This window comes from Rhinolophus sinicus, chromosome 2, assembly GCF_057876585.1.
Source record: "Rhinolophus sinicus isolate RSI-liver-muscle chromosome 2, RSI-T2T, whole genome shotgun sequence".
NCBI lineage: Eukaryota > Metazoa > Chordata > Mammalia > Chiroptera > Rhinolophidae > Rhinolophus > Rhinolophus sinicus.
The window spans coordinates 6893946-6915363 of record NC_142502.1 but is presented as its reverse complement, the minus strand read 5'-3'; the positions used below and the strand labels follow the sequence as shown (position 1 = coordinate 6915363).

Sequence of the window (21418 nt, the reverse complement as noted above, 5' to 3'; positions counted from 1 at the left end):
GCCTCCTGAGCACCAGGAACTAACCAGCTAAGTTGACTGCCCAGAAATTAAGGAAGGCAGACCTTCCCTTGTCGTTTGAGCTGTGAAGGAGGGATACTGCATCTGGAAGGGATTTCTGGGCCATCAGTGACGGCCGACTAGGGGACTGAGCGTGAAAGTTTGAATTCTCTGCCGCGGGCTGAGTTGAATTTCAAGGTAGCTGAGACATCCATATAATCAAGAAAGAGGTTTAACCTACAATCTAACCCATCTTTATGTATGTGAGGAACAAAGTATGAGAATATCCAGATAATTACTCCTATGTAAAAAAAATCCTTACAGAGCTTTTAGGGTTTAGGGTTGAAATACCGGCGTGTGGCCTGGTACCATAGAGTTGATTTGAGCAAAAGTGCAGCTGGCACAGCAGAGGGTGGACAGGCTGCCGGTCCTTTTTGGTATCTTTATGTTGTGGAGGAGCCCTGGCCAGCTGACTAAGAAGTACACACCTTGCAATGCAATGAAACCTCTTTAGGAAGAGTGTGTCCTGCCTGTCCTTTTCCCTCTGCTCCTGGCAGAAGTTTTAGGCTCAGGAGGCTTCTGTTCTGGTGGCCGCTGGTGGCTGTGTGGTACAGGCTTGGGGTAGGCTCAGTGTGGCTGTCGTGTACTGAGAGATCCCAGGAGGCTGTGTGTGTGTGTGTGACCTGAGCCCCTAAGCCTGCTCGGGGCTGTGTACGGGTCTGGTCTTTGTTTTGTGCTCCATCAGTTCTGTGCAGATGGCCCAAGATAAGGGCCTGCCGCTCTACCTTTCCTCTCCAGTTCCTTGCCAGTGTCACGTGACATTCCTTTAGGAGGCCCCAAACCAACACTTTTTGTGAATGCGATTTTTAGCATCCTGAATCCTTCTGTTGATCCAGATGAAAGCCTTCAATCATAGTCTCTCAAAAGCCCTACGTTCCCAGTCTCTGTTTTCCGCCCAGTGAACCTGGCGGGTGGCTCGCTTTTGTAGACGAGGAAGTTGGGGTTCAGAGAGATTAAGCATGACCCACACAGCTGGTTAGGGTGGGGCAGGAGTCAGGGCCAGGTCTGTGGGCTCTTCCCACTGTTGCCACACGCCTTTCAGAGTGACACCTCCCTCTTTCACATGACGTCTATTAGTCACTCATGATGTTGGTTTTAAAGCTTTGCTGGGCCCCCATTCCCCCCCCCCCGCCCATGCTCTGGTGCTGACCTAGAGCCTTGCTTCCAGCCGGATCCCTCTCTACCCACTGGCTTCCTGCTCCCAGAACCTGTGGAACTACCCGGGAAACACAAGGACTGTCTGGCACTTCCTTGCGTCCCCCACCCCGCAGGCGCCATATCTTTATCCACAGCTTTGTGGGTTTGTTGGAATAGGAAGTGAAGTACTTCCTATATACGCTTTGGCCGTGCTGTGTCAACCTCATGTGTCCCCTGGCCTTCGGATCAGGGTGCCGATTGTCATGCCAAGTCAGGTTTTTCTTTAGTGTCAGCAGCAGAGAGCTGGTGGACAACAGTGGTGACATTCTGCTGCAGATGTCCGTTTTGTACATTCTACCTCTTTCCGTGCCCTCCTTTCCTCTGGCCCCCTGCTTCCCTCAACCCCCTTCTTAGTTTAGGAGCCTGTTCCAGATTTTTGAAGGTTACTGGGCTGGATGTATGAGCTGAGAAACTCTCTGATCGTGATAAGGGGCAGTAATGAGCCAAACGATTTCCTGAATATTCTGTTAGAGGGCTTGGATGCAGGCCAAAGTATGAAAATCTTTTTTGATGTTCAGGTTGGAAAGACTTTGCATTCCCCTCGTCCCCCAAATTTTAGATTTGCTGCTCACTCTAGATTGAGAAAAACATTCCTCTGGCCAGTGACCACGGTATGTGAATTTAGTTTGTATTTCTCCAACTGGGTTTTTTTTTTTTTTTTAAAGGAAACCAAATTACAGATTCACAATGCTTAATTTTATCACGGATCCCATCGTGCTTCGATCCTGTTTAATATACCGATGATTCTAGCCCAGTAATAAAATGTTTAATAGTTGCATGACCATTACCGTAACCCCGAGACTCACAGGGGATGGGTGAACTAAGATATATTTCAGAAGTGTAGCTGTGTGGTCGTCCATGGGGCACGGAGAGAAGGAGAGTTCATGGAGCTATTCTGTGTGGGAGGAAAGGAACTCAGTTTTCTAAGATGTTTTTTCTTTAGGGGGTTGGGCATAGCTTACACTTTATAATTGAATTTTATATACTTTATTTTAGATGTTTGCTGTTTTTAAAATGCAAGAACCCCAAATTATATTTTACAAGGTGTTGCAGTTTTGCAGGTACTCAGTGATGACATGTATGAAAACTTGAGAGGCACCCCACGAACACACTCTTGTCAAATAGTTAAAAAACGTTGTCCAGTTGTAGCCCTCTGGCCTTTTCTTTTGAATTTTCTCTTGCTTTTGGACAGGCATGTAAACCTCCGTGAGTGGAGATGGCTCTGCCTTCCTCTTCATGGGGCTTTCTGAACTCTGGGCAGTTGTGTTGGCTGGCGAGGTCGGCTTCTTCCGTGCTGCGCCTAGCTGGGTTCAGTCTTGACCAGATGGGTTCTAAACGTGGCATTTGCTGGAGCGGTACTGGGAAAGTCAGAATGCCTTCCTGTCTCTGGGCTGGTTGACAGTGCGCTACTTGTGTGCTTCCCTGTAGTTGGTAATCTGCCAACACCTTTCAGGATATTATGAAATTTAAACCAGATGAGGTTAAAATGGGACCTCTGTGCCACTGAACAGACGCAGCCTGAGTGCAGTAGTCCGCGATCATTTCGGCAGCGGCAGTGGGATTACACTTAGGGGCAGACAGTCTGAAGCTTTCTTTAAGGGACGGACCCAGCCTGTGTGCTCAGCATGTATGGTGAAATTAACTGTCCGTGTCTGGGGCGTATTTCAGCCACAGAATTCACTTGAAAATCAGATCTCTCAAAGGGATTTGCTTGGGTGTGACTTCTGTTGCCCTCCTGGTCCCTGCTGGATCTGATGGTTTGATGGCGGGCTGTTTCTGAGTTACCGATGACACTACTCCTGGACTCTTGGTTGGGGTTTTTGAAGGGCAGCTCTCTGCTGAGCTAAGTACTCGTTTTAAAGGAAAGTGAATCTGAGACGAGGAAAACAGTAGTGATACGTTCCTTCTTAGTGGACTCCTCAACCAGCGTGGGGACAGAGTGAGGCAAGGGCAGCCAGTGGGAAGGAGGGGGCTGAGGGAATTGCTATTCTTTCTATGGAAACCAGTTGGACGAGGGAAGAGAGGTTGCAGAAGGTGGTGCCTCTGGTGTTTGGCAATTCAGACAGCAAAAGAGAAAGCAGAACTGGACCGGGTGGTGGGGGTGGGGGTGGCAGAAAGAGCAGCAGAAGTTTAAAATGTGGGGAAGAACTTGAGCGAGAAAACGTGTCTGATCATTGATCAGCGTGACATGGTCCCGCCTGGATCTTCAAAAAGTTCTCAGCTTTACCTCAGGGGCTAAACTCAAATGGACTCACTCTGGAAATCTCTACACAGTACAGAATCTGTCATTTTAATGGCATTTATTATGACAATATTGAAACTCTAAAGTTTCGTGGACTGTTTTGCCAGTTTCAGTGTTGTAATTGAAACTGAATATTTCCTAAAAAGTTAAAAAACTTTTAAGAATTGAAAATAAGTGCGGCTGTCTACTGTAGTGGTTAAGCATTTGCCCTTGGGGCCCAGATGGACCTGGGGGCTCGATCCTTTTGAGCCTTGGACTCTCTGCCTCCAAAGCTGAGGAATTCCGGAGTGTCGAATCCTGTTGGCAAGCGCTTGGGTGGCTTTGCTCGGGAGATGTTACCGCCTGTGTTGAGTGTTGTGCTGTGATGGTTGTTCGGCCACTCCACCCATCAGTGAACATTGATTCTGTGCCTGCTGGTCATCATTCAGGGAGGCCGGGCGGTTACTGTCCTGAGTAATTTTGCAGTGGGGTCCTTGAGAAAATCTGGCATTGAGTGGTGGGAAAGGCTAGCAGGGCCGGCATCAGAGCTGTGGACCGGGAGAACTTAGCGTGTGTACCTGCATTTCTAGCATTGGCAGGTTAGCTTTGAAGTGAATTTGGATTTTTCTGAGAGTGGGAGGGGTGTACATTTTACCCTCTGGAAAATGAGGTGAAACGGCAAGGATTTTGCTTGCTTTAGCTAATTTTCAAAGCCAAGGTTCTTGCACAGATGGTTTTGTGTCCAGAAGAGCAATTCTGACTTGGAATCGGCTGCCTCCTTTGAGGATATTAACCACATTTTTCAAGGCTGGGATAGTGGGCAGGGCTTCTGGGTGATGTTCCTGTTGACCATCTGCTTCCTTGGGCCTTTGGGGTCCTCTCCGCTCTCCCTGTTTCCCTCAGATGAGATGGAGGCTAGCCTGCAGCCTTAGTGACTTTTAGAAGATTCAACACTGAGATGGGTGGTAGAGTTTCAAGCAAATGCCCACTGGGTTTTCATACCTATCCTACTGCAGGAGATGCTAGTCTAGCAAATATATGTACAATGTGTGTGTGTTTAACACTACATTTCCACACAGCTTGCAAATATTTTTCTTCCAGAGGTTTGTTTCTTGCCAAAATTTAAAAATTTTAATATACAGCTTAGTTTCCTCTTTGATCAAATATGTTGGTCTCATTTTTTCTCCTGTCAGTTTTTATTCCCCTTAAGCCTTTACTTGTGTAAGCCCAAATAGCTTTGTCTGGGATATAGACTTTTTTTTCTGTGAATCTCAGCGGAATGGTCTCACTTGGCTGTTAAATGAGTCATGTTGTTGGGTTTCCTAATTTTGGCTGTGCCTGTTTACTTCAGGTAGAGCGTTTTCTAGTGGACAAGCTTTTGAACAAAAGTTTATAATTCCTCAAAGATATCATTAAATTTAACTTTGTCTGTGATACTTTTATTGCTTCTGAAACCACTTTCTGGTTCTATACTATGATCATTGTGCTTTTAAATGTTAACATAAATTTAAAGAATGATTTCAGCCTAGGCCTTTCTGGTGGCTTGGCCTTTATCTGGCAAAGAGTCTAGAATCAACTGGTTTCAAACACGTAATTTTCTTAAACAGTGCTATCAAATATTTGTATGACCTCCAAGTTTATTGTGAAATAGTCTTTAAAAAGTATTTAGTACCAGTGGAAGCATATCTAGATGATAATTTAATCTCACTAGGGTGTATACCAGAATACACACTAGTTTTTGGAAAATAATTCATGAATTTTCAGATAGATTATTTCAACCAAGTGATTATCCCCGCGCTCCTCGTGTCACGAGGCCTTCCACTTGGTTGTTTTAAAGCAGACATACGTCCGTCGGACTCAGAATGTCTCAAGTATGGACAGCCTGCAGATGCCTTGGTCGTGTAGTGTAGGCACGTGTAGATGGCCTTGGCCGTCTTTTAAGTGACGTGACTAAGGACATCAAGTGCTACAGGTTGGGAGTGAGTGGCCTTGAGGGTGCCAGCCTGGAGGGGCTGCCCTGTGGCAAGTGGTTAAATCATCCCCCTGAAACAAAGCCAGCACTCAAGTGCTTTGGTAGGACTCTCCCTTCCTGCTCATGTCACCACTGATCACTTTGGTAAATCTTGACAAAGCAAATATGAATGGAGCAACGCTTTTTATTTCTAGGGACCCTAATTTCCAGGTAAGCAGGACAATATCCCTCATTTTATTGTTTTTCAACTCTTTTCTCTGCTCCCTAAACACATACTCTGTACATCTACCTTATTTAAACTTCTACAAAAACAGCAGTGGATTTCTGTTTTTAAGAGAAGCATAGTATTTTAAGTATTGTATGGATTTCTTTAGATTTGATTTCTACCAGTCGACTCATTCTAAAATGATACCTGTACACACCCATCTCGTATGTGTAGGATTGTGAAGCTCCTGAATGATGACACTGCTAAGGTATTAAATTTGATGTCTAGTATCCTGGAAGAACTTAGTCATGGCTCCTGAATAAGAGGTTAGCAGTTTCCTCAACTAACTGTAATTAATGGAAAAGTTTTACTGCATTGTACTCTGCAAATAAAACACTGGGTTAAAATTTTAAGGAAAAATCCACAGTGTCTTCTCTTCGAATGGCCTTCCTTTGTTTCACATACAAAGTCAAAGCTGCTTCCGTTAATCTGCAAGGCCCCGCGTGGCCGTGCGTCTCCGGGTCTGACCACACCTGTCCTCAGCCACCCGCTCCAGCCACGTCACACTCCTGTCTCTTCCACCAACGAGGCTGAGTTCATTTCGGCCTCAGGACCTTGCCTTGGCCAGTCAGACTGCTGGAATATTCTTCCCACCATATCTACCCCTGGGTTGTTCCTTTTTGTCATTCAAGCCCTGGGCAAATATCCTCTCTGAAGACGTCCCCGACTCACGACTCACGTAGCTACGCAGTCATTTTCTGTCAAGTGAGGCAATTTTTTTTGGTCTGAGCAGCACAGGATTAGTAGCTGGGATTATCCTGTATGTTTGTTTTCCTGTTTATTTTCTCTGTTCCCCTGGAACACACACCAGGAGGGCAGCGCCTTTTTGTGTCTGTTTTGACCATTCCTGTCCTCTGTGCCTCTGCAGTTAAGTACTTAAGGATATTTGTGAAGCAAATGAATAAAGGGTAGTGAAGTCACCGGAAACAGGCCTTTAATGATGACTTTCTCCTGCCTGGAAATACTTGGGTTGTTTTCTTGTGCCGTTGCACCCTCCTGACTGGAGGAGATAGCTCTGAGGTGTTCCTCTTGAGCGGGTGGAGGAGGGTTCCTGGCAACTCCTTTCCCGCTGGCGTCACCCCAAGGTGGGCACTCCACAAGCACACCAGCCTGTTTTTCAGGTTTCTCACAGTTTGGTGGTTGTCAGAACTTCAGGGGAGCAGTCCACCACCCTGTCTGAATGCCTTCGTGTGCGTATGTCCCTGGGCTTCTTGGCAGGTGGATGTCAGACTGACGTTCAAGAGAATGCTGGGCGCCTTGCCTGTGAGCAACCCCATTGCGGGCTTCCTCCATTGCTGGAAGGGATCCTGGGGAGACGTCCAGGCCGGAGGGGGTGTTGCCTGGTGTTTTATGCCCAGTCATCCCTGATGCCCAGTGGAAGGGCAGCTCTGGGGAGTGGACTGCTCCTTCGGTGAGGGAATGCCTTCTGTCATCCAGGTGATACTGCTGTGGGTAGAAAGCTCCTGAAACACGAGTGGTGACCTTACGTCTTCCCCCTAGGCCCGCCCCAACTCCCAGCTAGGCTGAGCCTACTGTGGGATTCTGAGTTAATTTATCTCCCTTCCTTTCAGCAATTCCGTTGAGTTAACACAGTATCTTTGCATTTCGCAGGGAACTTTTTAGTCACGTTCCTCATTTCCTGTCTCTACCCTGGCTGAGGAAATGACCCCCTTTACAAAATGGATGAAACATTCTCCCACAGTGGAGAATTGAGAATACTTGTTTTGACAGAACTGAGAAGCCATTATTTTGTCCCAGCTATGCAGATTGATTTATTAGCAATTAGTCAATAGCTACTTTGTCAGAAGTTTGAGCAGACAGTGAGTGTTAATGTATGTAAAATGCTTGTCGCTGTGGGTCAACCCCAAAGTAAAAGTCTGATTTTGAGTCAGATAGTCAGGCACTCATTGCACAACCTCGTCTTATCAGCTCCAATCTGAACTGTAGCTGTAAAAGGTAAAACCAGAAGTAGAACTGTCTTTCATACCACAACTAGTTTTTAAATAAAATAAATAAAGTAAAAAAAAAAAAAACAACACTCCTTGGACTTTTCGGCATTCCAGTGTGATCGGATCAGTTACTGTCTTATATCCATATGACTCTTGAGCAATTACTTATCTGGGTTGATATTCTTAAGTTAACGGTAGGATTTAAAAAATTTTGATCATCGCTGAGTCTTGAGGTGGCTTCAGGGCGGATTGAACCAGAGCAGGGTGGTATTTAGTGGTTTCTGCCCTGGCTTCTATTCAACTTAACATATGTAGTTGACTTCAGTATTTTTGGTTAATGAAAGTTGTGGTCCTCTTAAGCAGATGTGGCTTGAATGTAAAACTAGAGAAGTTTAATTACTGGCAGATCAGTGACAGTGACAAATTGTTTTTCCTCCTTTTTAGTTATACTTGGGAAGCTGTTGATACCAGAAATCACATGCTTTATAAAATCAGCGTCTGCGGAAATGTGGGTATTGCCCAGTGTGGGAAATCAAGTGCTGTTTGTGTGCACGACTTGAAGACAGGCAGCTATCGTTCCGTGGGTAAGTAAATCTGTCCGTAAATTACTGGATGTGAAGAATCCCAATTTTGCAAAAAATGACTCTGTGTATATAGGTATCTACACAATTTTAATGCTTATAATCCAAAAGGTACGTTTATGTTTTATAATTGTTACAAGTGGTAATAATTTAAGTGTCCACCATGAGATCAAATTAGGTTACTTCCAGCTAGTGGATACCATGTAGTCAATCATTACAAAGAATTATTTGCATTTGTATTTAGTGATATAAAAGGATGTTTCCTGTGTAGCTTTGCCTTCTCATCTCTTTCTTAAATGCTCTCTTTTCTTCTCTCCCTCCTTCACCTCATTTCCTCTAGTGTCCAGTCCCTTTCTCCCTTGTAATGTTCTGCTTTCTTCTGTGGTGGTTTGATTCTTGGGCAGCCTGTAGTCACACGGGGTCAAAGATGGCCATTGGCTTTAGCTTACATGAACAAGTCAATAGTCCTAAGGACTGGCAGTCCCAGGGGAAAAAGTGCAAGTCCACCTTTTCTAGGGCTCATGTTATTTCCCCATATGCCCTCCTTTGGGGTCAGGATCCCTTCCTCTGGTGAGGATGATGGATCCACGTGGGCTGACAGCCCTACCAAGTGATGTGGGGTGGGAAAGGGGCAGATGCCTCCATGAAGACATAGGTGTGGGGCAGACATAAAAGCAGCCACTGTTGTCCTAGGATTTGGTAGCATGGATGTCAGTGGTGACTTTTGACCAAGGCAGTTTGGTGAAGTCTCATGGTGAGGGACCGTCACGCAGTGGAGACAGCGCGTGACTGGGGATTGGCTTTGGGAGGTGCAGCTCCAATGGTAGTAGCTCTGCCTGTCATTTTGAATGGAAATGCCCAACACAGTTAAAAGAGCTTTCTAGCAAGTCATGTTTCGAGTAAGGAGAGGGAGGTCTTCAAGTTCTGCTGGTTGAGGCCCGACTCCTGTTCGATTTTCCTCTCTCCCATGAAGGAGACTGTTGGACTGAAAACACGGTAAGAGGGATTTGCAGCCCAGGATAGAGGTCTGAGGAAGCGCCAGGTTGCTGTGAACCCTTGGGTCAGACAAATTGTATTATTTTGCGATATACTTAAAAAACTTGCAAGTGAGATTGCCGTTTTCCTGGTTGGGATTTTCTGATGATTCACGGAGAGAGGCCACAAGTGGACGTGTTGGCTAATGTAGCTCAGGTTTTCAGAAAGAGGAAGAGTAGTTTTCTTATTGACTTTATTATAATGCTTGACTGTAGTATTTTTGGCTAATGAAAGTGTGTCTTCTAGCTTGTGGTAGTCTGGTCTAGTCTAGTGTAACATAGACCAATACTAGATGCAGACAGGTCGCTCGGAGGGTGATTTGTGAGGTTGGCATGGCTGGACAAAATTTGAGAATAACCAAGTTAGGTAGGCTTTGAAAGCCAGGCAGGAGACTTGATACATTCTGGTGTTGGTAGTGGATCCATTTTAGATTCTTTGTGATGGTAATGGGGGAGGTGATCTGCTGAAATGCATTTGTGGAAAGCTGGGCCCAATGGAAGAACAGAGGGGGTCGAAGTGTCTTGAGAGGCTGAAGGTAACTAGATGAGTTAAAAGCTTAGCTACAGGTTGACGGTGACATAAACCAGCAGTTTCCAATCTCATTTTACTCCCAGACACACATGACAGAGACGTTTCCCAGAGCTTCAGACTCTGAAAGGGAGAGGAGTCTGCTAGGTGGTGAATACTTTCAGCACTGTCCACGGTTGCCCTGTCCTTCACCTCAAGAAACCAAACTAGTGTGAGTGGGTGACAGTGACATTAATATTAGCACACAGGTAATCTTGAATCGGATCTAATTTTGCTAATTTGTGTTATTCAATGGAAATAACTAAAATTGTTATTACACATTTTGTTTTATAACAAAATAATAACTAAATTTCTTGTGCACTTACGTGCCAGGTGTTATGTTTTTAAGTAAAATATCTCATTTAATCCATGCAGCAACTTTTGGAAGTAAGTAATTTCATTCCCCTCATTTTATAAATGGAGACACTGAAGCACGAAATGAATAAGCCGCTTGCCAGAGGTTGCATGGCTATGAATTTGAATGCTGACAGGCCAGCTCCAGAGTCTGTGTACTTATTTAGGGCTCTGTTGTTTGAGAGTCATAGAGGCGCTCAGACAGTTATAGAGCTAAAATGGGAACCATGACAGGAAATCTGAACTCCTGAGAAACTAACTCCTTATGAACTCTCTAGAGAGGGAAAAAATGTGAATTTTGAGAACAGCCGCAAAAACTCCCGATAAATCAGAGGAACAGGAGAGTTAGTATGGCACTAAGTCCAAATAGATATGAGAACTTCATGTATAACCAAAAATTTCGGTATAATTTAGGTATTTTATCTGTTAGCAAACAGCATCAGTCCTCTCCATATCATATAACAGAAATTACAGATCAGTTATATTAAAAGTGAAAAAACAATAGGACATTGGGAAAAAACCTAGTAAAAGTAGAAATATAATCTGGAAGAGCTAAGAGCTTCTCTTAATAAACGGTAAGACAAACAACCCAGGAGAAAAATGGCAGTCTAAGAATAGGCCTTTTGCAAAGAGCAAATCCTAATGGTCAGTGCAGCTTCACTAGTAAGCCAGGTGTAAATGCCAAGCAAAGCAAAAATGAAATTCATTTTTTCCCCAGTCAAATTGTAATCAGATCGGCAGAAGTTTAAATGGTTGCATCATATCATAGAGCGCTGACAAGGAGCCTAGAAACGCGCATTTCATGTATTGCTATAGGAGGATAGTTTGCAACTCTTTAGGGAAGATAATCGTGATGTGAGTTTTATAGTGCCCACAAGGGCAGTTTTTATACTTAGAAAGGAATGATAAGACCCCAACTTTGGTTTAAATAATATTACAATAATGTTACATTATTTTTGATTTAAAAAAGTCATACATTAGTTAGTTCTTCCTTCGGCAAATGATATTGTTAGATATATCAGAGGTTAGCATTCATTTTTATCAGGCCTGTGAACAACATTTGGTGTCATTTATAACCTAGTTGAATCATCTTCAGATTTTTAAATGATTTATGCATTTTATATATTTGAGTCCCTTTTAAAGTACTTCAGATATGTGAACTGCCAATTAAAACTTAAGCTCTAATAAAAATGTAATACTTTAAACTTAAAATATTTACTACTTTGAACATAAATGTGATGAACCTGAAATTCTCTTGGATGTTCTAATAGCATGTCACAGTCTAAATCAGTTGCTCAGTTATAACCTTTGAACTGGAGTTATAACATTAAACATTGCAAGTTTGTGAAAATGCTGAATGTGTTCACATTCCTTCTGACATCCTAAATATGAATACTATGGTTTTAACTTAATCTTTCTGAGAGTTAAAAGCTATATGTCCACTTCAGGAAGCCTGTTACCAGCCCATTGAACTGAGGGAATGTGCCCACTAGGGAAGAGTGTTAATTGAGGTTACTCACCACCAAAGCCTGGAATTCTGGCTGCCTTCCTGTTGGTGACTTGGGTAGGACACAGTGAATCTGATCATAGTCACTGTGTCAAGTGACCTCATTCACTCAGGAGCCTGGCCCTTACTTCAGGTGATACTTATATTGTGCGGCTCCTGTGTGCGCTCACAGAATTCTACAATAGCCGTCAGGGTGAGCACTGGTGTGAATTTTGCATCTCTCACTATTAAGATGTGAAAATATCTTCTTACACCCTATGTTCTTTCATTATTTTCTTAAAATGATACAATTCTATTGGATATTTTAAGATATCTGGTTGAGTTTTAGATATAACTCATGTTTTTGTTCCATTTATGGTCTCTCCTGATAGTCTGGCAATATCTGCTAAATTTTAAAACATATTCCTGTAACCTACTTTTGTAAATCTTACCAATAGATAGAGGAGTTGGTACTGTACATAGATTTTTGTACAATCTTTTTTTGTAGTGTTAATTGTGGCAGATATGCGGGAACAACTAACCATATGGGGATGGTTCAATAAATTGTATATTTTATTCTGATTTACTTGGTTAATTCACATCTTAAAATATATATGAATAAATTATATTTTAAAACAGCAAACACTTAATATTCATTTATTTATAACAAATACTTGAATGAATCAGTCACTAAAACAGACAAAAATCCCTTTTCACATGGAGCTTACAGACAAAAACAACAATGACTAGTAGTATATTAGAATATGAGTGCTGTAAAAAAGAAAGGGAAGGAGAGTTCGGAGTGCTGGCGGTCTCAGGGGTGTGTTCAGGGATATTAAGTGGGGTACGTGTTGCTGAGAAAGTGACATGTAAGCAAAGACTTGAAGCTGAGGGAGTGAGTCTTGTGGCTCTTGGGAGGAAAGCCGGTGCAGGGGACAAGGGGCAGTATCTGAAGGGGATAATCGGTGGTAGCAAGAATAGAAATCTCTTTTAAAGAGTGTTGATATAAAGAGCAGAAAAATGAGGCAGTAGCTGGAAGGAAATCTGGGTAGAGAGGATTCTTTTTCAATTTGGTGAAACAACTGATGTGATAGTCCACTTTGAACTGCACGACACGATATTAGACGGGAGAGTGGGTAGCGAGGGAAGCCTTGCTCGAGCACACTGGTGATTAGCATGGAGAGGGCTGTCTGCCTGCCTGGCAGGCTCTGATGGATATGTTGGCGAGGCCCGGGGGCCGTGCGGTGTGCCCTGGGGCCGCTCGCGAGGTTGGGATCGCTAGGCCTTGCAGCCTCAGCGAGGCCGAGTGGCGAGCTCGGCTGGGCTCGGCCGGGGACGCCGAGGGTTGCAGGCGAGGCCTGGGAGGCCCGGAGCGCGGCCTGGTCTGGCGGGCTCTGGTGAGCGCGGCCTGGCGCGCAGGGTCTGGACGACCCGGCGCGGTCTGGCCTGGAGAGCGTGGCCTGGTCTGGCGGGTACGGGCGAGCGCGGCCTGGCGGGCCTGGTCCGCAGGGTCTGGAGGACCCGGCGAGGTCTGGCCGGTAGAGCGTGGCCTGGCCTGGCGGGTACGGGCGAACGTGGCCTGGCGGGCCCCCTGGTGCGCAGAGTCGGGAGGACCTGGCGTGGCCTGGCCGGTAGAGCGTGGCCTGGTCTGGCGGGTCCTGGCGAGCGCGGCCTGGTCTGGCGGGCCCGGGCGAGCGCGGCCTGGAGGGCCCGGCCTGGAGAGCGCTGTCTGGCGGACCCAGCGCGCGGTCTGGCGGACCCGGCGTGGTCTGGCGGGCCCGGCCTGGAGACCGCCGTCTGGTGGACTTGCCACGGCCTGGCGGGCCCGGCAAGCACGGTTGGGTCTGGCGGGCCCAGGCGAGCGCGGCCTGGCCTGGCGGGCTCCGCCTGGAGACCGCGGTCTGGCGGGTCTGGCGCGCGCAGCCTGGTCTGCAGGACCCGGCCTGGGGAGCGTGGCCTGGAGGACCCGGCGCGGTCTAGTCTGGTGGGACCCCGCCAATGCGGCCTGTTCTGGTGGACCCGGGCGAGCTCGGCCTGATCGGGCGGAGCGGGCCTGGAGAGCGCGGTCTGGAGGACACGGCGAGGCCTGGCGGGCCCTGGAGAGCGTGGCCTGGCGGGCCCGGTACGCAGGGTCTGTAGGACCCGGCGCGGCCTGGCCTGTAGAGCTCGGCCTGGTCTGGCTGACCCGGCCTGGAGAGCGCCGTCTGGTGGGCCTGGAGCTCGTGGCCTGGTTTGGAGCACCGGGCCTGGAGACCGCGGTCTGGAGGACCTGGCGCGCGCTGCCCGGCGCTGTCCGGAGGACCCGGCGCGATCTGGCGGGCCCGGCGAGCGCGGCCTGGTCTGGCGGGCCCAGCGAGCGCGGCCTGGTCTGGCGGACCCGGCCTGGAGAGCGTGGTCGGGAGGACCTGGCGCGCGCGGTCTGGCGGGCCTGGCGCGGTCCGGCGGGCCCAGCGCGTGGTCTGGCGGACCCAGCGCGCGGTCTGGCGGGCCCAGCGCGCGGTCTGGAGGACCCAGCGCGGTCTGGCGGACCCGGCCTGGAGAGCGCGGTCTGGAGGACTCGGCGCGGCCTGGCGGGCCTGGGCGAGCGCGGCCTGGTCTGGCGGGCTCGGCCTGGAGACCGCGGTCTGGCGGGCCTGGCGCGCGCAGCCTGGTCTGGAGGACCCGGCCTGGAGAGCGCGGCCTGGAGGACCCGGCGCGGTCTGGTCTGGTGGGGCCCCGCCAGTGCGGTCTGGTCTGGCGGACCCGGCCTGGAGAGCGTGGTCTGGCGGGCCCGGCGCGCGGTCTGGAGGACCCGGCGCGGTCTGGCGGGCCCGGCGAGCGCGGCCCAGCCCATTTGGCGCCGTCCTCGGGAGCTGGCCGTGGGCCTGGCGTGCTGGCCGCCGCCCCGCAGTCCTCGCCCGGCTCTTGTCCGGGGAGGACGGCCAGGCTGGCCGGTTGCCGCGGTTCGCTGCCGCGGTTCGCTGCGGCCTCTCCCGGAATGCCCGGGTCGGCAGCCGGTCTCGGCCGCTGGGCGGAGCGGGCAGAGGAGGAAGGCGAGATGGATGGGCAGGCGCGATGCCGATGGGGCCTGATGCTGAGGGATGCCGGTGCCCCGCGCTGCGGCGGCAGAGCTCGGCTGGATCCCTCTCGGCCCAAGGCCAGGGACCTTCTCGTTTCCTTTTCAAGGTGGGCTCAGCAGTTATGAGGAGGCCCCAGGAGCTCTGGGCACAGGGCCGGAACGGGTCGCAATGTGGGGGACAGGAGGCGTGGGGGAGGGTCTTCAAGGTGGGGGGGCTGCGGTCTGTGAGCGCCCCCTTGTGACCGCAGCGCGCGCCGCTTCCCACCAGCCTCGCCAGCCCTCAGCGTCTCCTGGAGCGCAGGGCTGCAGGAGCGCACCAAAGCCCCGCCCCATCTCCCGGCCCTAGGCCTGCCCACTGTGGGCGGGGCTACGGGAGCTGTCCACAAGGCGCTGTCCTCGGTCCCGGAGCAGCGGCAGGGCTTTTGTACCCTTTTGACCGAAAGCAGATTTTCGAACAGACCTCGGAAATTTCAGGCAGACCCTTGCACGTAGGCAGGCAGGACAAAGGACCGCTGTACTGTCTAGCTTGATGATGTGGGGCAGCTCTGAAACCCATTACCCTTTCTCCAATTGGCATCTTAATTTTCATCCCTCCTCTTCCTTTTCTCTCTCTTCCCCTTTTGAGGATCTCAGGTGTATGTATTGAATTGGACCACATATAATACTGACTTCATGATATACACTGATCATTAATCTGTGGACCAACCTTTTTTCTCTTTGTTTTTTTAAATTAGTTGTTTTGGATAATGTAACGAACCATGTCTCCAACAAGAATTAGGTATTTGACAACCACTATCTATGTGTTCCTCCATACCTCTACGTGCCTTCACTGGAAATAATTATTGGCCCATATCCTTTATTTAAATTTTTCCTTCCTTCCTCTCTTCCCCACTCTCCCCTCCTCCCACCCCCACCCCAGTCTCTGTGTGTGTATGTGATGTTTTTAACTTTCTTGGGACTTAAATGGTAACAACAGTGTTATATTGGTAAAATCAGCTATGTTGTTACCTTTTACCGTGGCTTATTTCTTCTACCGCCTGTGTAATGCTGTGTGGGTCTCCCAAAGTTAATTGATCCACTCTTCTGTCGGTGGGCATTTGGGTTGTTTCCAGGTTTTTGCTGGTGTGAAGAACATGATATGCTCTTTTCACTTGCTTCTTGTTAGATACGTGTGCACGTTTCTTTTTCTTGTGTATATACCTAGGAGCTGAATAACTCGGTCGCAGGATATGTGAGCGTTCGACTGTAGGCATCATGCCATGCGGCGCTGGAGGGCTCTGGCCCTTCTCCTCTAACATTTGGGATTTAATTTTTTTTGTCAATGGAATGGTGGTAATTGGTGTGCCATGTGGTGTGGATTTGCAATTCCTTGTTCACCCATGATGTTGAACATTTTTTCATATATTTATTGACACATGTTTTTCTTCTGTCTGATCATGTCTTGTCCATTTTATATTGAGCTATCTATTGCATGTGACATACTCTTTTTTTCCTAGAAGCTTTAGAATTTTTTCTTTGCTTTTGACATTAAAGTTTACCATATCTTGACTACGTGTGTGTTTTTCTTCCTCCTCTTTTTGAGCTTCTCTCACTCAGAGGTCATTCATTTTCTTTTACTTCCTAGAATTATAATTTTTTTTGTTTGTGTGTGAGTATATATATATATTCTTAATGCCAGTGCTTTGCCAGCTCTGTGTATCTCTCAGTTTATAACTTGTTTCTGTTTTTGTTAAGCTAGTTTTTGATGAATATAAACTTTTAAATTTAGCAAGACAAATTTATCAGTTTTTTTTGTAGTTAATGCTGCTGTATCTTAAATATTTTCCTACATAATGATCTAAAAGATAGCTATATTTTCTACTAAGAGTTTTAAAGTTTGTTTTTTTGACATTTACATCTTTAATCCATTTAGAGTTTATTTTTGTATATGGTGGTACATAGGCATCCAGTTCTAGTTCTGTCTTTTTTCCCATATGGATTGGCATTTTGTTTCCAGTTCCGTTTATTAAACAGTCTCTTCTTTGCCCACTGATCAGATATATTACTTGTATCTCAGATTAAAGTTTGATTTGCACAAATGTCTGTGCTCTCTGTTCTAGTCTCTATTCCAGTCTGTCAGTTACTCTGTTCCTATGCCAACTACCATCACCATATTGACATTTTATAGATTTTATTTTTTATTCTGGGTTATTACAGTAACGTCCCAGGCAAACTGAGACATGATCACCCTACTTTTGGGCCATTCTAAAGAATTTTGATTTTATTGCACTTATGATGGGGAGTTATTGAAGAATTTCAGCAGCTGAGTTATAGGTTCTGATGTATATTTTTGATGATCACACTGCTGGTGCAAGATGGTTGGGGCAGAGTGTATGGTGAGGGATGAGACGAGTGGAGGCAAGGGGACCAATTAGGAGGCTGGGGCCAGAGTACAGGTGAGAGATGATAGTTGTTTTAGTAGTAATAGACATGGAGAGATATGGATGGATCTGAGATGGAGGTAGAACCAACAGGACTTGCTGATGTATTGAATGTAGTAGATGAGAGAGAGGACTTTGTGGAATATGTTTGGGGCTTGAAGAGCTGGGTGAATGGGGAGGCTATTCCTGAGATGGAGAATTCTGGGGAAGGGACAGTTTGTAAGTTTATAAGCTTTCAGATGAATTAGTGCCACTTTTAATTTGCTTCTGCTTGGCAATGGCTTTATGGTTGTGAATATTTTATAGCTTGGTCATACTCTTTCCTCTCCAAATAGGTGACTCTCTTTTGAAAAGTGCAACCAGAACTCTTCTGGAATTCAACACAACAGTGGACTGTGATGTGAAGCAAAGCAGAGGCCATAGAGTCCAGAGTAGCATCACCTTCCTGTGTGGGAAAACCCTGGTGAGTCCTCGGAGCCGCTGTATAGTCCTTATTTGGTTAAAACTGTTTTCCCTGTGGGAAATTTTAATATAGTGATGCTCCAGGAAGAATAAGGGAGCAAAATTGAAAATATAAACAGATAAACAGAAACCCCAACCAAATCACCATCACTATTAAGAACCAATAAGTAAAAAATCCTAAGTCTGTAGTTACAACTTTTAAGTGAAACTCGATGCACAGCCTGTGTAAAACTACAATTCAAAACACTGTTTAATGTTTATGTTTCAGGAATAATTTTTTTTTTCTTTCTAAAATCTCTCACTGTTTTATTTTGATAGGTTTTAGGCAATGTGTATTTTTTTTTAAATGTTTTTCTTTCTTCATTTACATTAAACTGGAGAGACGGACATCTGTCTAGGAAACGCCTTTGCCAGTGGCTAATGGGGAGCCCCACCTTTTTGGGTATTCCTCCTGTTGAAAGAGGCCGTCATTGTTCTTGCTCTCTGCATGTTGTATGTGGTTTTTTTATTTCAATCTTTACTATTTAGAAATGGACTTTCAGTAAATAATTGCTAGCTTTTAGGAAAGGCAATTTGTATACAGATCTTATGAATGTTCTCTAATCAGAGTAAGAACTCAAACGTTTAGAAAAATCAGGTTGAGTGAAACTCATGTGGCTACCAGATTGCTTTAAAATATTATTTTAGAATTCGGTGCTGTGACTGTTGTATCCTCAGGCTCACAGTGTATCATCTGAGGAACTTTAAAAACAGAACTTGCATTAAGTTTGGACCAGGCTATCAACAGCACTATTGCCTATGCTGAGACCTTGGGGGAAAAAATCTGTTTGCAGTAGTATGAAATATGGAGGTCTGCGTTACTGAATAAGCTAGCTGCTGCTTTAATTTTAACTGATTTTCTTCAAGAAGTCTGTGTTTATCATAAAAGTACCAGAATGGCGAAGAACTCCTTAGACTAGCACATGGGAGCATAGAGGTAAATTCTCGCCATGTTGTGTACCACCCAGAAATGCTGTCTGTGGTTCAGTTTGGAGTTAACATTGGTTGTAGTCTGTTGGGAGGGGCTGCTTTCCAGCACGGGGGTGTCTGAAGCGAGGCTGGTGTAGGAACTCGGTTGGGTTTGCATGGGCCTCCTCCCTTGGCTTACAGGAAACATGAGGTCACATTTTCTGGCTTTGATTTTGTTAGCATTTGGTTTAGAGAACATTTGGAGTTTGAGAAGAGAAGGACTCCGAGGATTACTTCCCATGAGTTTACTGTACTTGCATAGTTGGGGCAGTAGAACAGTTTTGGCCCGATTATACTAAAATTCCAACATGATTTCATGAAGCTTTTGTCTCAGAATTTTTGGGTTTGGGAACTTCGTCATGACCTTGTTGAACTAGAACAGTTGGGTTCACCGCCCCCCCCCCCCCTTGTTGCTACTTTAAAAATTTTCATTAGCCTCTACTGTTTCTAACTTTAAAGAAGAAAACTTTACAATATGTAGTATGGTTACTTTTTATTTTATTTTTAATAGGGAACTCCTGAATTTGTAACTGCAACAGACTGTGTGCATTACTTTGAATGGAGGACTACTGCAGCCTGCAAGAAAGACATATTTAAAGCTAATAAAGAGGTAACAAGGGCATTTCAAGGTTATATGCTTGTGAAGTACATTCTGGGGCCCTTAAGGTTTGAAATACTGACACAAACCTTTTGGGGCGGAAATCTTTGTTTCGTTTTCAAACTCCACGTCATGTGATTTAATTGTTAAAATTGTGCTGGATGGTCCTTATTTTTAGGACAGGGCGTTTAAAATATCACAGAATGTGACTGAAATAGAATGGCTCACCCACGTAAGCCAAGTTAGTTCTTGGTTTCTGGTGCTATGCAACTCAGTGACTAAGTAACATGGTTGAGCTGGGGAGTAGATGATTCACTCTGCCTACAGGTGCCATCTCCCAGCTTTGGGGTGGCTTCTGGATTGTGAATTCAAGCCCTCCAGTTCTTTGCCAGCTCACCTCAGAGACTGAAGGACTATTACTGTTCCTTCCACTCTTTCTCTGGTCAAGTCCTTGTTGGTGATCCATGAAGATCCTGTTCCCTAGAGGAGAGGCTCTGGTTCTGTCACGTGACTCGGCCTGGCCGTGGAGGAGAGCAGACGGCACTTCCCTCGGCCGCTTCTCCTCTCCCACCACCTGGGTCTTAAACGTGGTTTCCTGTGCTCATCTAGACAGTCTTCGTGGGTTCATAATTCTCACTTTTCTTCATTAGTTTTCTGTTCTGAAGGATTGAGTTCAAAAGCTCTTTTAGGAGCTAGGAACTGCCAAATGGGAGTCATTTTCACTAATGGCAAAAAGAGATAATATCGTTTAAGAAGGGCAAAAAAAGACGTTTGTTTTGAAAAAAAATAAACCAAATTAAATTGTGAATAATAAATGATCATAGGCTTTTCAAATATGGCAATCTACAAAAGATAAGACAGTGAGATGAGGGTGAGGGGAAGGCAAAATGCTGCTTCCCAGAAAAGAGCATAGGGACTGGTCAAGGAGAAAAAAGCTTCAAGGGTGAAAAGAAATAAGGCCTAATGAAATGACACGAGAATTTAGGAGATGGTGTCAAATTTAAACTAAGTTTTAAAACGGAGGTTGAACTGTTTGCCAGTAAACAGTTAGTGGCAGGAGAAGCATCTCAGAACTGCAGAGAGGTTTGCATTCTGCTCTCCCGTGAGACGCCAGACCTTTCCAGGCCCCACGGCTGTTCCCTTCAGCCCTAATTCTGCAACCTGATCGGGATACCCATTTTTTCTGGTTTAACTGAGCGGCTGTCCTCATCCCTTGCTTTGCTAAACGGACAGTTGTGTCTCCCATCACCTAGGGAAAAATTTGCTTTCCAAATTAAAGAAAGAAAGAAAGAGTGATTACCCCCCCCCCCTTTTGTTTATGTTATAGGCCAGAAGTCACAAAGTACAGCCTGTGGGCCAAATCTTGCCGTGGTCTGTGTTTGTACAGCCCCAGTACTAAGAGTGGTCTTTACATCTTTATAGGATTGTAAAAAAGCAAAGAAGAATACGTAGCAGAGACCTACGTGACTCATAAAGCCTAAAATATTTATTCTGTGGCCCTTTATAGAAGTATGCTCTGTTCTAAACTGTTTTTTTGGAGTGGAGTAGGGAGGTATAGCTGTTTTTCTCAAAACACTGACATTTAATTTCTCTGAGAAGAAGCCGATCTAAAGGTGCCTGAGCAATGTTGCAGTTTCACTGATCGTCTCTAGCTCTCGTCCGCAGCTGGGGCTTTATTCATTTAGTTTCCATTTATTGACGGCCTGTTGTGGGCTAAGCAGTGGGAATTTCATCATGCCTTGAAATTCTTGCTTTCAGGAGCCCTTGGACTAAAGGTATGGAGGGCATATCTGTTCACAACCTGAATTTCTTTCTGCCTTCGGTGTAGGTACATTAGACAGAAAAAACTGACGAGCGTGATGGCTGCTAAAATAGCCTTGCTGTCCCTGTTAGCAGAGCTGCTAGCAGATCATAATAAAGCACACTCCCTTTTCTCTGTCTTCAGTTGTATTTGATTACACCTACAGGCTATGGTATAACTTCAAAAAATTACGTTAAATGTTTTATGTACTTGTAAAACACTCCACATTCCTTAAAAAAAAAAAAAATCCAGATTTGGTTTCGAGTTGGTGTAGTCTCGATTTGCACACCTGACTGATGTCTCCTCATTTCCTGTGTTAGTATTGCCGTGTCAGGTTTAGAATGCTTTGATGGGCAAAGGTCGTGGTAGTTCCAGACAGTGCCTTGG

The 21418-nt window shown here is 46.0% G+C and overlaps 1 protein-coding gene across 1 annotated transcript in view; it reads left to right on the top strand.

Moving 5' to 3' along the window:
* IGF2R (insulin like growth factor 2 receptor) overlaps positions 1 to 21418 on the top strand; it is a 98685-nt gene that overhangs the window by 11706 nt on the left and 65561 nt on the right. Inside the window, exons 2-4 of the mRNA XM_074333775.2 lie at positions 8106 to 8245; positions 17498 to 17625; positions 19144 to 19242. Of these exons, the coding sequence (XP_074189876.1) occupies positions 8106 to 8245; positions 17498 to 17625; positions 19144 to 19242 (367 nt within the window). The remainder of the gene's footprint in view (positions 1 to 8105; positions 8246 to 17497; positions 17626 to 19143; positions 19243 to 21418) is intronic.